Source organism: Archocentrus centrarchus, chromosome 4 (assembly GCF_007364275.1).
Source record: "Archocentrus centrarchus isolate MPI-CPG fArcCen1 chromosome 4, fArcCen1, whole genome shotgun sequence".
NCBI lineage: Eukaryota > Metazoa > Chordata > Actinopteri > Cichliformes > Cichlidae > Archocentrus > Archocentrus centrarchus.
This window is the reverse complement of record NC_044349.1, coordinates 19,183,047-19,199,632: the sequence shown is the minus strand read 5'-3', so window position 1 is coordinate 19,199,632 and position 16,586 is coordinate 19,183,047. Positions and strand designations below refer to the sequence as shown.

The 16,586-nt window shown below is 39.3% G+C and overlaps 2 protein-coding genes across 2 annotated transcripts in view; both read right to left on the bottom strand.

Moving 5' to 3' along the window:
* The window catches only part of p3h2 (prolyl 3-hydroxylase 2), a 45,844-nt gene extending 45,223 nt beyond the window's left edge, over positions 1-621 (bottom strand). The window contains exon 1 of the mRNA XM_030727551.1: positions 74-621. Within this exon, the coding sequence (XP_030583411.1) occupies positions 74-490 (417 nt within the window). The 5' untranslated portion in view covers positions 491-621. The remainder of the gene's footprint in view (positions 1-73) is intronic.
* Positions 622-9,362: 8,741 nt separating this feature from the next.
* LOC115779097 (claudin-7-like) lies at positions 9,363-11,229 on the bottom strand. The gene is made up of 4 exons (XM_030727570.1): positions 10,906-11,229; positions 10,506-10,670; positions 10,176-10,254; positions 9,363-10,064 (listed from the first exon to the last, which is right to left on the bottom strand). Exons 1-4 carry the CDS (start codon positions 11,105-11,107, stop codon positions 9,899-9,901), a joined length of 612 nt encoding a protein of 203 aa, XP_030583430.1. The 5' UTR covers positions 11,108-11,229; the 3' UTR covers positions 9,363-9,898.
* Between the last annotated feature and the right edge of the window lie 5,357 nt (positions 11,230-16,586).

The window sequence follows — 16,586 nt, the reverse complement described above, 5'->3', positions numbered from 1 at the left end:
GCCGAGTCCACAACAATAGTGCTTATTCAGCCTCAGCAATTCACTCCTTTTCACTCGTCCCCCCCCCCCTTACCTTCTGATAAGCCTGCTGAAGATAGTTGTAGGGGATCCTCCTGTTGAAGTCCTGCACTACATCCTCGCTGACTTTGTGCAGAGACTGCGTGCCAAGTTTCTCCTCGATGCATTTGTTCATACACGCTGCTCTCTGGAGGACCGAGTGGAAGAAGCGTAGGTCCGAGAAGGTTTCATCAAACGGATGCTGGTCCTGGCACTTCAGCCGGCACCGGACTCTGGTGGTCCGAACCTGTTTGTGACTGTTGAGCGCTCCCTCCATGTAGCGCACCACATCCTCATAATCGGCATTGTAAAATGCTTGCACCGCATTATCATATAAAAGGTCGTGCGGCTCCAGAACACCGGCTGAGGATGGCAACACGGCTGTGAGCAGGACTGGTAGAAAGATAACAGCCAGTAACAAGTTTCCATCCATCCTCGTCTGTTCAGACTGTGAGTGAGCGACAGGCGGAGAGCAGACAGAGCGGCCGGCAGTCACAGAAATCAGCTGAGCCTCCTTTTACAGTACATTTAAGTTCTCCTCTCAGGGCTACTGTACGCCAACGGCACACGGCGGAAATAGAATAATTACTTGATCGAGGACACATTTGTTATGACCCCCTCTCTTTAACTCCTCCCCTCCAAGATGAATGGCTAGAATACAATCAAAGGTCGTTTTCACAACAGGGGACCGACCCCCCCACCCCCCCAGGGAGTCCCAGGGAGTCCCGCGGGTCGCGTTTATTCAACCTTTATTACACAATATGTCGCGTTTAAACGAAGAAAGTACGTTTTAAACAGTTTGGGTTCATTAAGATGAGATAAAGACTTCAGCTCTAAAGAAACACTGAAAAGGAGAAATTTGAGTTCTCAGACTTCAAACTGTCTACAAAAATGCCCGAAAGAGGTACAAACAGTCCTAAACAAACTACTCAGTTAATCGAGTCGACAAAGTTTAATTTCCAAGTAGTTTCCGCATAATAACTTAAAAAAAAAACAAACAAACCTTAAAACATTATTTAGCTACTTAATGAAAACTATGTTGTTTAAGCACGGATTCATTTATATTGTAATCCTAGGAAACGTTGATACAAATAAATTTCTATCCTTTGCCGTCTTCGAGAAAATTCTGTTGTCAGCAGAAGAAAAACGTGCTCATAAGGGCCTACAGAGACGGATCTTTTTCCATTAGTGGAGACTGTCTCCCTCTTGAGGTTTTTGATGTATAGGAACTTTGAAACAAGCTTCATTCAGTTGCCCACTGGGAACAAGCAAAACAAAAAACAAACCAGGACATCAGCCTGTTTAGCAGCTGTTAACACAAAGCAATATAAAAGACCGGCCAGGTGTATGTAGTCGAGCAGGTAAAAGCACTTGCATAGACTGCTTTAATAAGTCAAGTCGCTTTTATTTATGTAGCACATTTATATCCCAAGTCTCCAAAAAACCCAATTACAAAGAAAGAAAGAAAGACCTCGTGTAAACATGCTAAAAATGCAAAGCAAAGCAAAGCAGATATTTCAACAATAAAAAATAAGTGTTAATGAATAATATAGTATAAAACCCAAGGATAGAATTATAACAAAAAACTAAGAAAATAAAAAAAATAAATAAATAAAATGATGAAGCACCTTAGACTTGACTAAAAGCAAGTGAAAACAGACAGGTCACCAAAGCTGATTAAATTTTTTTTTTTAATGTGTCGTTTGACTACGGAAGTGGCCATAATCCTCCCGTAGATGTGAGACTATTCCAGAGCCTTCGGGCAATAATAGCAACAGTCTGGCTGCCTTTAATTTTTAGGCTAGAAGTGGGTACTGAGAGAAGTTGTTGGGAGGTGACCTGGAGGCAGGATATATATATATATATATATATATATATATATATATATATATTGGTGTATGTGGAATGTTCCACTAGATGGCAGAAAGCCCAAGGAGATTTACATCCATCGCTCAGGCTATGAAAACCAGTGATAGATGAAGTGAATACACTGAGCTCCATACCACCCACCTGCTCAGTCTGCTCTCTTGGTTACATGGTTTAGTTTCAGCAACAAGTAGCCACAGGTAAGTTCTTAACCAGGTGTAGACATACCAGTGGGAACTTCTTTCACATAGGGGGTGCAAAACGGGCGGTGGCAGTATGAGTTGAATAGGACCCTTAGGACTAAAGCCAAATATGAGCTGTATAAATTAGTACATTTGTTATGCATATATTCTGATATAATGATGATCTTAAAAATGAAGTCAGATTTTTGAGTAAAAACTAATGTTGGTCTATGAAATGCCCATAAACATTAATGATGAAACTGCAACTATCGACATTAATGTAAGACGACACTGCAGCTGCATCTCTCTTTTTCAGAGCACCCCCAAACTTGTTTATTTCCTGGCAAAACCAATAATGACTTGATAACAAACATACTACAATTTACATAAAATAACCTACTGTCCATTATACTGCAGTACTGCAGCTCTGTACTGACTGTTAATGAAAGTAACTTTTACAAACTATCTTGTTGACCGGTGCATCATTATATTAACAGGCAAATCAAAGGCATCTCGATGACACCTGCGTGCCCACTCCAGTAAAACGAGGAGGAGGCCTCGGACGGAGCCCTCGGACGGAGCCCTCATGGCCAAAGGTCAAGAGCCCCAGAGAATCAGAAGTAACTGGCAACCTACCCTGCCATAGGTCAGCCATCCTAGCATGAGCTGAGAACAAGGCCCTGGGAAGCCAGGTACCCTAAAACCAACACCTGACACCCCCATTCCTTCCCACGCTGAAGAGACCTAAGCCACCACTGACCACAACAGCCAGCCCAAAACATCGGGCCATGCACCCCAGAACCAGTAAGTACCCATTCCCAGAGGAGGCAGCAGCAACCAGTGGGGAGTGGCTGTTATGAAAAGCCCCTTTTACAAACTACCTTGATGATACTTTGTACAGGAGGGGGAGACGCCACCCTCCACGACCATGTCCATGACCCATGCCCAGCCAAACACACACAACCAACCACATTTCTCTCTTTTTTCCAATCGCACAGTCACAGCAGATGGCTGCCCTGAGCCTGGTCCTGCTGGAGGTTTCTTCCCGTTAAAAGGGAGCTTTTACTTCTCACTGTCGCCAAGTGCTTTCTAATAAGGGGCCATCTATTTTTTTTTTTTTCTCTCTGTTACTACAGGGTTGTTCCCTTACAATATAAAGCACCCGAGCTGGCCATTATTGTGATTTTGTGCTATATAAATGAGATTTAACTGAATATCTAATCAGGCAATCACATGGCAGCAGCTCAGTGCATTTAGGCAGCTAGGAATGGTTAGGACAACCTGCTGAAGTTCAAGCTGTGCATCAGAACAGGGAAGAAAGTGATTTCAGTGACTTTGAATGTGGCAAAATTGTTGGTGCCAGACAGACTAGTTTGAGTGTCTCTGAAACTGCTGATCTTCTGGAATTTTCCCACACAAACATCTCTATGGTTTACAGAGAACGGTCTGAAAAAGAGAAAATATCCAGTGTGGATAATTCTCTCTGGGCTCCTTAGTACCAAGTATGTATGTTTTAAACACCACAGCCTACCTGAGTATTGTTGCCAACCATGTGTACCTGTCTTCTGATGGCTGCTTCCAGCAACATAATGCACCATGCCACAGCTCAGATCTTCTCAAATTGATTTCTTGAACATGACATTGAGTTCACTGTAACCAAAAGGCCTTCACAGTCAACAGATCTCAAGCCAACAGAGCAGCTTTGGAGTGCGGTGGAACAGGAAATTCATCTTGGTAAATCTATGCCAGGAGGAATTAAGGGAGCTCTTTGCATCAAATATCCATTAAATGATTTGTGTGATGTTTTCTTTTTTTTTAATTTTATTTCTTTTGACAGTTCAGGAAGGGTTGATCTTTTCTTGTGTATCAATCCACTGAAAATAGTTACTGCAGATTTTTGTCTTGTCAATCATCATGTACTTTCTGAACAATGGCAGTGGTTTCGCACTCTAATGTCTATACTGACTGAATGGAATGCAACAAATATGTAGGTTTCTCACTCCCTTTCCAATAATTTGTCTGCTCAGAGCAATATTATCAGCTCTTAAAATGCTGCTAATGTTGTGCAGTAATGAATAGAATACAATGCCTTTATTTCTCATTATACAGAATGTACATTGAGAATGGAATGGATTTAATGGACTCGATGACAGTATCTTTGAAAGGAAGGAAACTGATACACTAGGGGAAAAGCGATCATTGCTTGTACACCCTGGTGCTTAAGATAACCGCCGTCCGATAAAGGAAAAAGCAAAGTCTTTAGGAAGTTTATGCCTTTTATTTTTGTGCATGTTAAATACTAAATACTAACACATGTTAAACTTACAGGACTGGATTTACTTTACAGCACTGGAGGTTAGCTTGCAGATTCAGGGTATTACTGAAAACTGCAATCAAACAGACTACTCAACAGTACCCAGTAACAATATGATAAATGAATTTTTTTGCATGTGTTGGAAAACCCCTACATTGCCATAAGTCAGCTGTGTGACAGGGAGGGTAGGACCCAAGTGCAGAATGCAAGAGATGGCTTTTACTGGAGGAATCAGGTTTAATAGGGAAGCTTTTACATAAATACAAGAATACAAAGTCCCAAATAATTTAAACCAAGGTGTATAACATTTACCTTGGAGCCAGAAAGGGAAAACACAGAGCACAGGAACGCACAGCATGAGTGGAGGACACAACAAGGAACTGAGAAGATCTGAGGGATTAAACACACACAAGGTAACAAGGGAGAGTGAAAACAGCAGGGAGCACAAACAAGGAAGATAACAAAACAGAAACATCAAGACTGAGACACAGTAACTGAATATGGAGACAGGTGATAGCTAAACATGGAAACAGAATCAGAACAGAAGGAGGGATCCCTCCCTTGCTGCTGCCTCACGCACGAGAGGCCCCTTTTCCTCCTACAGTTGTTGATGGGAAGAAAATGCCTCAGTCTCATCAAGTTAATTAACTGTTGATGGTAACACAGAATACATAAAATTCCTTAGAATATTTTAGGGAAAGACTGGTAAAGCATTATATGGGGCTTTACAGTTCTTTGTTCAGGCTACCATCGAATAAATCAAATGGAGAATCAGGTTAAGAGATTCTTTATTATTTTGATTATTCTTTTGATTAATTCCCCAATTTTTTTTAATAGTTCAGATTCTGTTGAACAAATAATAAACAGGTTCCTGTATTTTTCCCTTGTGGTTTTTGGATAAGACCTCCCGATGGCCACCCTGTCCACAAATGTAATATATAGCCTGTATGTTTCTCCAGATCTGGCCTGATGATGAAATTGTATAGACTACATGTGCTACTAGTATGGATTTCAAGATCAGTGCAATTTAAGTGCAATATTTAATCAGATTTTTCTGTATGGTTTCACTTTGCATCAAAATAACTTTTGCTGAGTTGTAGAATACAGTTTATGATCTCTCATGCAATCACCTCAGGCTTATATGAGGCTGCTGGACAAATTGTTGGAAGGAAGTAAATTGTTTCTGAGTTGTTAGCCCGTCACAAACGAACTGCCTGATTAATCATGTAAAACAGGAAAAGTAAAAGCTCGGGCGAATTTGCCTGAGTTGTACAGTCACAGCAGTGTTGTTTCTCTAAATGAGTTTTTAATTTGTATTTGCACTGAAAGCCTGCATGCCTGTCAATATTTACTGGATTCTCAGCCAAATCTTAAATTATTCAACAACTTGGTTCATTTTTTGGTTTATTTACTGTGCAAGACATCCTTTAAACTTTAAAAGTTGCATGATTCAAACTGTGATAGGTTCTGCAGTACTGTAAAATGTATATCTTTTTACTAGTAAGTACTACTACTTTTAAGTATAATTTTACAGTAATTTAAGAAAAATAGGCAGAATTCCACATTTTTCTTAAATGCAGAACACCACTCACAGATACAAATATTTGGTGAATTTATTCTGAAACTACTGTGTTGCACTGTTCAGCTGATAACATATTTAACAAATAACACTGTCCGTTTGCAGTGGACAGTACATTATGCTCTTGAATCCAAAACATCTGTTAAAGAGGGCCATTCAACCAAACAACTGAACATCAATGAGCTCATAATCATTCCTTCCGCCTGTGCTTTAAAGCAGCAAACTTGTGCCCAAATAAATAAACTCCTAATTTTACTTTGACATTTACCAAATGATTTGACCATGTTTGGTTAGGAGGATGTCGGTGTGTAAACATTTGCGTTGCCTATCAGAGTTCAGCCTTTCCTGAAATAAGCACAAACATTTTGCTGCAATTAAAGCTCCAAATTCCATCTCCAAGAACTTTTTGTTGTGGGTGACATTAAGTGAAGGAGTCTGAGGAGAAGCCTTTTATGCTCGAAGCAGGAGCAAAGAGTATGCTTGTGTTTGTAAGCTGCCAGGCTTTGTAAGTGCCTATGCCCTTCCCCATATGTACAATCACTTATTCACATCCTAAGCGGATTTTATAGGAAACAAACAGACTAAAAGTGATGGTAATATGATTTTTAACTGTGAAATTTAAATATGTGCTAATCAGCATTAGTAGCTGGTGCTGGTGCTGGTGCTTGCTGTTTGTGAAGCAGGTACTCCTAAAGAAAGAAAAGTTTGCACAACTTACAGCAAGAGGGCATTTAAAAAATATTATAAATAAAAGTATAGACTATCATTTTCTTTCTGACATTGTCATTTGGTGTCAGCTGAAAAGGAATAATTATTGCTGATGCACTTCCATGGCACTTTAACTGATATTCACTGATATAACTGATATTTCTAATATTCAGTAACTATTTTACACCACCTGGCCAGACAAATAATAACAATAAAACACCCCCTTTCATTAGATACTCTTTTTATCTAATGGTCCTGGCAAAAGGCCCAGGACCATGAAAAACTCAGTCTCAAGCCTAATTAAGCTGCTGCGTATGAATTCCATCACTAGATTGCAGTAAAACCAAGGAGAATTACGCAGATCACTCATAATAAGAAATTATGAGTGATATTAATATTAAACTAGTGCTAGGTAAAGTTAAACTGTTGATATCGCCCACCTACACGCATTGTTTTCTCAGTTCCATAGTTTAGTTTTCACTTTGGCACAACTTAGCCTTCATATATACAGATGCGTGCCTTTCTTACATTCAGTCTAATGAATTTAATTAGCCACACATAAACCACTGCTCTGCCAGCTGTAGAAATACCTGTGAGCTGGCAGCATGAGTTGAGATGCACCCTGAGGACTAAAACCAAATAACAGCTGTATAAATTATATTTGCTGTGAGTACTTTGGCACATTGATTATGCATTTATTCTGACATAAAGATTTGAAAAGAAGTCATATACTTAAATAAAAACTAATGGTGGTCTATGAAAAGCATATTAATATCAATGATAAAAATGCACCTAGCAACATTAATGTAAGACGACACTGCAGTTACATCTCACTCTTTCAGAGCACCCCCAAACTTCTTTATTTCCTGGCAAAGCCAGTGATGACCTGATAACAAACATACCATCTTTACACAAATAACCTACTGTCCAATATACTGCAGTACTGCAGCTCTGCACTGACTGTTATGAAAGCCACTTTTACAAACTACTTTGGTGATCATCATTACATTAACAGGCAAAGCAAAGGCAGCTGGATATCACTTAATACCAGGCTAATTACAGTTTGTACTGACTGTATTATTGCAGAGCTTTTAAAAACGGCTCTTACCTATTGCTGTTACTCCAAAAACGTATGTTTTCAGGATTCACCCTGAAACTTTTCATCATGCCATTAATATGCAGCTGTTACATTAATAATCCATTGCCACCAAAGAAATAGCCAGCATACTCGGGCTGTCCTCATCAGCACCATAAGAGCAGCTTGTTGTTTCTAAAAACCTGTAAAGTTTAGCTGTTTTTCAGAGACTCAGTAAGAAATATGAAATTCACTTCTGCATTGCCATTTTTATGTGCAGAAGTGTTCCTGTTTAGTGTGATGGCCACACTGTGGGTAGGGACAAAACTGAACCCAAGTAACTTAAGATCCACTTTACCCACTATTAGAAACTTCAATGTAAAATAAAAACTAAGTTACACTTTGTATTTATTCATTTTTCAGAAGTTGATGGACATGCAGGTCCTTATGATTTGCAGCACTCTCAGCAACATCTCACAGTATCTCCTTATATGTCATGGAAGAACATCTTATTTGACCAACAAAATATCAGGAAAAAATGTGTGGAAAACATAGTATAACTTGCATGCTTGCAGTTGTTTAGTTTGGCTCTGAGGCCATTTGGATCCAGAGAAAATAAACATGATGGTGTACTCGACAGTGAAGTTTTTGTGAAAAAAAAGCATAATTAAGCCCACAGATTAATATAATTTTGTTAAATGTTTCAATGATAAAACTACCATCAAATATCCATTAACTGGTTTGTTTGTTTGTTTGTTTGTTTGAGTTTTTCTGGCAGTTCAGGAAGGGTTGGTCATAATCAGAATCTGAGCAGCAGACAGTCACTCCCACAAGACAGTTTGCACCCACTGACATCCACATCCGCTTTTTGTTATGTTTCAAGTGAAGAGTGAGCTCAAGTCTTCCCATGGTGACTCAGAAACTCACTTCTAGAACAAATGATCATTCACCTGTATTGCACGTCTCACTGTTCTCAGTTATTTAAACAAGACATTCATGTATCCAACACACTTCGGTTCCCTTTTATGTCACGGTTGTGCCGTGTTTCAAGTCAGATTAGATTATCATTTACTTTCTGAACAGTGGTGGTGTGATTATCTCTGAAATGCATTTTCTGACAGTATCTATGAAAGGAAAGAAAGTTGCATATATGGAGTTTTTGCTTTACAGTATAATAATACCCCCAGTGATTAATCCTTTAGTGCTGGACAGTTCTGAAATAAGCATTTATGTCCACATCACCCTGCCAGTGTAGATTAAAGCCTTCAAAAATTAACATCTTTACTTTCAACGTTCAGTGTTACAAAGTCCCAAATTCTAGCTGCATGAAAACCTATCACAGGATAATTATTAAAAAAATACATTCTTACATACAAGTGCTGACTAACACGATTAAATGTATTAGCTTAACACCATGTTTTCTTATCTTTTCATTTTCAGCTAATAATGATAGTCTGCCTATTGTTGTCAGTTAATAATCACAACTAACCTGGTTAGTTATCTAAAGTCTAACCCAAAGCCATAATAGCAAGAATGTTCAAGCTTTAAATACTAATTAATTGAAAATAAGAAAACCCAAACTATAAAAAACAAAATTATTTTATTTTTCTTTCAAAATTTTCTTTCTTTCAAAATACACAAAATGTTATCTGATTAGATGAAGTATTACAGAAACAATAAAGCAACCTGACAAGTTCCAAGACTAAACACATAAAACTTTAGACAAATCTGCAAAGTACATCAGAAAGTACACTGTCCCCACTTTACATCTGTCCATACTACATCTGTCCTTTAATGCTTATTATGAAAAAACTTCATAATTTTACAAGTGTACAGCTGGCTGAGAGAGTACTGTGTATATTATTAGATTTGCAGACATAAAAAAAAAACACACTGAAGTAATTTAAACGTTGAACCTTCACATCTTTACAGCAGGAGAAACCAGTGCTGAGGCAGTATGAAAACACGTGATATATGAGACTCAAAGTAATTTCACTCAGAGAGATCCTGACTTTGATCTCATTACTGATCTTATTATTCAGTGAACGTAGAAAGTATTTTTTTAATAATCCACAAAGGGAAACTTCCTCCCGACAGAGGTTTTTGTGGCGCTTCAACTAGACATAGTCTGCCTTTGGTTTATTGGTAGGAATAAGGTGTCTGACGTTTATGGATCCTGTGGCCTTTGACCTCCAGCATCTCCGACAGCTCAGGAAACAACCACCAACCGCAGTGAGGAGTCCACCAATCCAGCTCACAAACGGTGCATTACCAAACTCAGGTCTGACGAAAAGAGCAAATAAATGCTAATTTAGCACACTGCACATTTGTTTACAAGGTGCATGGATATGCGTTGCATACGTGTGTGAGTGTGCCTTGATGGCCATACTGTACCTAATCATGTGAATTGAATTATAAGAGCTCTGAATAATAGTTTTGACAAACCAGGAGGTGATGATGATTGTGAGTAAACCTGATGACAGAAAGCACATGATATTATTCATTACTCTAGCACTCATTTTAGTTCTGCAAATAATTTTTAAAGATTGTTGGTATGAATCAATTCATTGAGAACAAAATAATTAATTTTTTATTGGTGACCAATGAAAATAGGTCCCCAGTCATTTAGACACGTGTTTGTAATTTGAAACAGGAAACGTTTCATTTTAAATTGATTTCTGGAGAATAATTAATTCTGAGTGCCAGTCAGGCTTCTGAGCGCACCTGAAAGGATGAACATAATTCCTCCCATCATTGCTGTGTTGGATTTGCTCTCTGCCGCATCATCCATGAAGTGAGTGCACTTCATCCCCACCGTGGAGACGAGAATAGCCAGAGCAGAGAGGATGAGGCTGACCAGCAACACTGCCCTGGTAACCTGAATCTCAGCTACAGAAAACAGATGTGCAAATATTGATAAGCAAATGTGTAATCAATACAGTCTGTGATTTTTGGACGTTATCTGTGCTTTTTTTTTCTGAATCTTTAAAACTGTCTGAACAAATAAGTAAATAAATAAATAAGAGCTTTATCCTTTTTTGTTAAAAAAAAAAAGACTAAAGACTGGCTAATTCTAATACTTTATTGTAAGTGAAAGATTTCTCAACAAGCCATACAAACTTACTCTGCACTTTCAGGATGGACTGATAACTTTCGCAGGTCGCTCTGTGTTGGGCGGCAGTACAGGACATCCAGAAGCCTTCATAGGAGCGGTATTTGCCCTGGGCAGTCTTCTTCCACTCCACCATGACCATAGCGGCAATAGTGGCAGCTATTCCCACCAGAGAGAGAAAAAAGCCGAGGATCTGCAGTCCAGATGTGGCCATATTATCCAGCGGAGGAGTTAAATTAATTAATTAATCAGTCCTGAAACTTCTTTGGAAATGCGCAAAGTGTCTGAAATAACGATGAGTGTCCGCTATTTAAAGAGATTCCTCCCTCAAAGTTTTTCAGACTGTTACGTGTGAGTGCTGCAGCCTCCTGTATTTAAGGTCTAAGCTGTGTTACGCACGAGAGGCCCCCTTTCTTCCTGCAGCTGTTGATGGGAAGAAAATGTCTCAGGAAATTGTACTGGGCTAATTAACTGATGACGGCAGCACAGGTCGCACTGATTGTACTTTGCAGTTCTTGGTTTAGATCGCCATCACAATAAGTCAAATGGAAACTCAACCTAATTGTTTCTTTATTGTTGTTTTTTTTTTATTGATTCATAAACTTCTCTTAATACTTCTGTTTAAAACAACAACAACAAAAATACAAGTAATTACTGTATTTTTCTCTTATGATTTTTGGACGAGTCCTACTGAAGGCCACGTTGACCTTCATATTCACAGTTCTGCAGAAACTGAATTGAATTAGCCTCATTGCCCTCATGATTCCTCAAACATGTCTTGATGATGATCAAATTGATCAAATTGGCCCTACATGAGCCACTACTATGGATTTCACTGGCAGCGCAATTTAAATGCAAAATTTTGTTTACTTTTTCTGCATGGTTTCACATTGCTCACATGCACTCAGTTGTAGACCACAATCAGTGACGTATACTTAACTTTTATGAGGCTGCTGGACAAACTGTTACGAAAGTGCACTGTTTCTGAGCAGTCAACTAATCTCATGTTGACAGGAAACAAGGCTCATTGTCATTACAGCTGAGTCACAGCAGTGTGGGTTTTTAATTTCTTTGCACTAAAAGCCTGTGTGCTTGCCTATAATTGATATTGAGGAGCCTGGGCCTAAGAATTTCATTGCTGGTAGTGATGTGCCATTGTTACCTGCACATGACAATAATAAACTAAGCTAATCACTGGATTGCCAGCAAAATGTTAAATTATTTAGGAACTAGATTTATTCACTGTACAAGACATACTTTAAACTTTGCATTATTCAAACAGTGATGTTTTTTACTTCTGTGAGAATAATTTTATAGTGAATGAAGAAAATGTATGGAGCTTTAACCAGAGCACCTTTTCTCTTAAATTTAGTACAGAACATTTTGATGGCAGATGGATCAACTGAAGGGCCAGATGCATCAGGTCCTGTGCCACGTCTTTGCTGGATTTCTTCTTATTTTGTAAGGATGTGACTTTCAGAGACTGTTCATCTGCTGTAGATAGTTTTTTTTTTTAACCTATAACTTTGTGTTTTGTCCTACAGTAGTCCAGTTTTTAAGGGCACACAATGCACACTATGCCAGGATTATGGCTTAGTGTTAACCTAATAGCTTTTTTGGGGGGGATCACCTTGTTGGTGCAAAAATACTATTTTTGTGTATGTCAAACTGTGTTAGCACTGCCATTTTTCATAGAGCCAACCAAAGAAATGGAAACAAATTATATGTTTTGTGCAGCCTGATGACAGAAGTGCTAAGCCTGGAAAACCATTGTTCAAGATCACTTTAAAAAATTACAACAAAGTCTAGCTCCTTGGCAGCAAAATAGACAGAAATGAGGGATGGCTCAAGGTCTTTGCACAATACCATATGCTCCTGATTTCAAAACATCCTTTAAAGAAGGTCTTTCAACCAAACAACATCCTCTTTGTGATCCTTTTCCTCTGTGATTTACAGCTGCACACTTGAGTTTACGTGAACAAACTCTTTATTTTTCCTTTGACAATTACCAACTTTGTTGACCATATTTTGTTCACAGGTTGCCAACTTGTAAGCATGTGCATTGCCTGCATTTGGATCAGGGTCTACCCTTTCCTGAAATAAGGCTTCATCAAATCATGCAATTAAAGTTACAGATTCCATCCAAATTTGCCTAAAATACGTCACTTCTACCCTTCCTTTACCACTTAGGTTACTTTACTAATATGTTTTTCTCAACCCCATTGTTAAGGCCTGCTCAGTTCATACTTTATTTCCAAGGAAATAAAGGTTGCTGTGGGTCATCCTATGAGCCTGCAGGGAGCAGATGGTTGATGACAATATCAGGAAACCTGCTTTTTGTACCCATCATGTGTCTGAACTGGCGCCAACACAATACAAAATCATCAAGTCAAGTGAAGGGGTCTGAGGAGCAGCAGGCTTCCTTCTATTATCAGAGCAGGATGAAAGTGTATGCCAGCTTGAAGAAAAATATGTAATTTTTCATCTCAGCGCAGTTTATTCTCACTGGAATAATGTTGTGTTTGTAAGTTGTCCGTGCTTCCTAACTGGTAGCTCGCCCTTTCCCTATGTTATGTGCAATGACTGATTCCTGTCCTGGGAGGATTTTATAGGAAATGCAGAGTCTAAAAGTGATGGTAATAAGATTTGTAATTGCTATTTGTAATTGCTGCTACTGTGTAGCAGGTTCCTCCCACAGCATGCATCACATGTAACACCTGTTACATGTGATGCATGCTGTGAGTGTAACAGGTGTTCCTAAAAGGAAGTAAAGATTGACACAACCTACAGCAAGAGGATAAAAATGTTTAAAATTGCTTATGTATAGAAGCATAGACGAGCATTTTAATTTGAAGCTTGTTTTACGTTCATATATTTGTGATGCTTTCAATTGGTGTCAGCTGAATATTCTGCTGCTCTAATTACAGCTGGCACATTACAACTGATATTGTTACATCTACTATTTTATCTCATGTGACCAGACAAATAATAATAAAAACACTTTCTGTAGGTAATGTTTTTACCAAATGAGTTGTTATTGATCTGTCGTTGCCAACAGGCTGTTTAATTTGAATATGTTTAATTTTAAAGATACCTTCTAAGTAGTGCCAAACCTTGAGCTGCTGCTCTGTGACAAAGCAAAACATAGAGAACTAAAAACCTATTTATGAAAATGTAGGATAAAATAAAATCACCCGATTTACTCTTTTGTGCATTTACATTTATTTATTTTGGTAGATTTGTAAGAGAAAGGCAGAGGACATATTGAATTTTGAATGTCTAAACAATTTGATATTAAATCACCCATTAAAGCTAATAATATAAAATTGAGTATGTCCTTTAGATAAATAAGGTAAATTAAGGTAAATCATTGAGACAAAAAACAGAATTTATGTCTCAAAAGGAGGGATATAGAATAGGAGAAGAGTAAAGATTTAACTAATAAAGATTTCTCATTGTAACAGGAGCCTGAACAACAACAGTGGGGCTGCAGGAGATTGGACTGATCAGTTACCAATAAAGAAACTGGTGCAGATCGAGGTGTTCAAGATCACACCAAGCTCTCCTGAACAGACTGACAGCTCTTAAGACTCAAGAAAAAGGCTCCTGTTTCCACACAACCTCAATAAGAAGGCCAAACTTCAGACAAACAGGGAAACTGTAAGTTCCTTGACCCCTGACCTCTGTGTAAAGTCTGAGCCCAGGAGGAGGGTCATCAACCGGAGACCTCTTCGATGTGGCGAGCGGTAGGTCTTGAGCACGCTCAGTCACAGGTCTCGTGAAGAACTAAAACACATTAGTGGTCAAAAGTCAAGGAATTGCAGGAAAAATAACAACTGATTGCAATGTTTCAATTCTAGTCTGAACATTATCAGTAGTCTGTCTCATAATTTGTTTTGATAATTTATCATTGAGAGGCCACAGGAATATAATTCCTTGTAACACTAATTATTGTTTTGTTTTATTGTTTTGTCTTGACATGAGATCTAAGGAGGGACACGTCCTGATTTCATTTAGATGATCACAGAAAATAACTTTGCTGTGAGCTCTCTGTAAAAGAACGACAAAGGAAGGAAGGATGAGTATGACCTCTGACTCGAGAATTACCACAACATTTCAGACTCACCTGACTTTGATTTTGATTGACTGTACTACATGGTGTTATATTCAGAACAAGACCAATAAAGATACACAAAATACACAAAACACAAAATATATAAATGAATGAAGTTATGAAAGTAAAATGGTAAATGGACTAGAAGAAGAAGAAGAAGAAGAAGAAGAAGAAGAAACAGCCTTTATTGTCCCACAGAGGGGAAATTTGGGTGTAACAGCAGCCGCAGTTATTATAAATATAAATAAAGATATAATAATTCACACTATTAAGAAAAGAATATATATAAAATCAACAAACAATATTAACCTTAATACTACTAATAATAATAACACTATATACAATGTACATGATGTGCCTGTGTGTTGAACCTTAACAGGCCGGACTATTTACAGTATATTATATATTATCCTACATTGTGTAGGCTATTGTGGTTTTTGTTGGGAGCAGTGATGGTTATAAAGTCTTACAGCTGCTGGGAGGAAGGATCTGCGGTAACGCTCCTTTGTGCATTTAGGATGCAGCAGTCTGTCACTGAAGGAGCTTTCCAGCTCAGCAACAGTTTCATGCATGGGATGGGAGACCTTGTCCATCAGTGATGTTATTTTGGTCAGAGTCCTTCTGTCTCCCACCACCTGCACTGAGTCGAGAGGACATCCTAGGACAGAGCTGGCTTTCCTGATGAGCTTGTCTATCCTCTTCCTCTCAGCTGTAGACAAGCTGCTGCTCCAACATACTGCTGCATAGAAGATGGCTGATGCCACCACAGAGTCATAGAAGGTCTTCAGGAGTGTCCCCTGCACTCCAAAAGACCTCAGCCTTCTCAGCAGGTAGAGTCTGCTCTGACCCTTCCTGTAGAGCGCATCAGTGTTATGAGTCCAGTCCAGTTTATTGTTTAGGTGAACACCCAGGTACTTATAAGAGTCCACTATCTCAATGTCCACTCCCTGGATGTTCACCGGTGTCCGTGTGGTGGGTCTGCGCCTGCGGAAATCCACCACCAGCTCCTTGGTTTTAGCGGCGTTGATCAGGAGGTGGTTCCGCTGGCACCAGTCCACAAAGTCCTGAGTCCACTGTCTGTACTCTGAGTCATCCTCACCTGTGATGAGGCCAACTATGGCAGAGTCGTCAGAGAACTTCTGCAGATGGCAGCGTGGGGAGTTGATGGAGAAGTCTGCAGTGTAGAGGGTGAAGAGGAACGGTGCCAGCACAGTTCCCTGTGGGGCCCCCGTACTGCAGACCAGCCTGTCAGAGACACAGCCCTGTGTCCTCACGTACTGTGGGCGGTCAGTGAGGTAGTCCAGTATCCACTCGGAGATGTGGTGGTCCACTCCTGACAGTTCCAGCTTGTCTCTCAGAAGTCCTGGCTGGATGGTGTTAAAAGCACTGGAGAAATCAAAGAACGTGATCCTCACAGTGCTTCCAGGCTTCTCCAGGTGGGTCAGAGCTCGGTGCAGGAGGTAGATGATGGCGTCATCCACCCCGATGCCAGGCCGGTAGGCGAACTGCAGCGGGTCCAACGAAGACGACACCATGAGGCGTAGATGGTTGAGGACCAGCCTCTCGAGGGTCTTCATTA

Coding starts and splice junctions, on each gene's coding strand:
- LOC115779097 (XM_030727570.1), bottom strand. CDS start 11,107: ATGGCCACATCTGGACTGCAGATCCTCGGCTTTTTTCTCTCTCTGGTG. Junction 10,671..10,905: donor GTCCATCCTGAAAGTGCAGA/GTAAGTTTGTAT, acceptor TGTTTTCTGTAG/CTGAGATTCAGGTTACCAGG. Junction 10,065..10,175: donor AATTCAATTCACATGATTAG/GTACAGTATGGC, acceptor TCTTTTCGTCAG/ACCTGAGTTTGGTAATGCAC.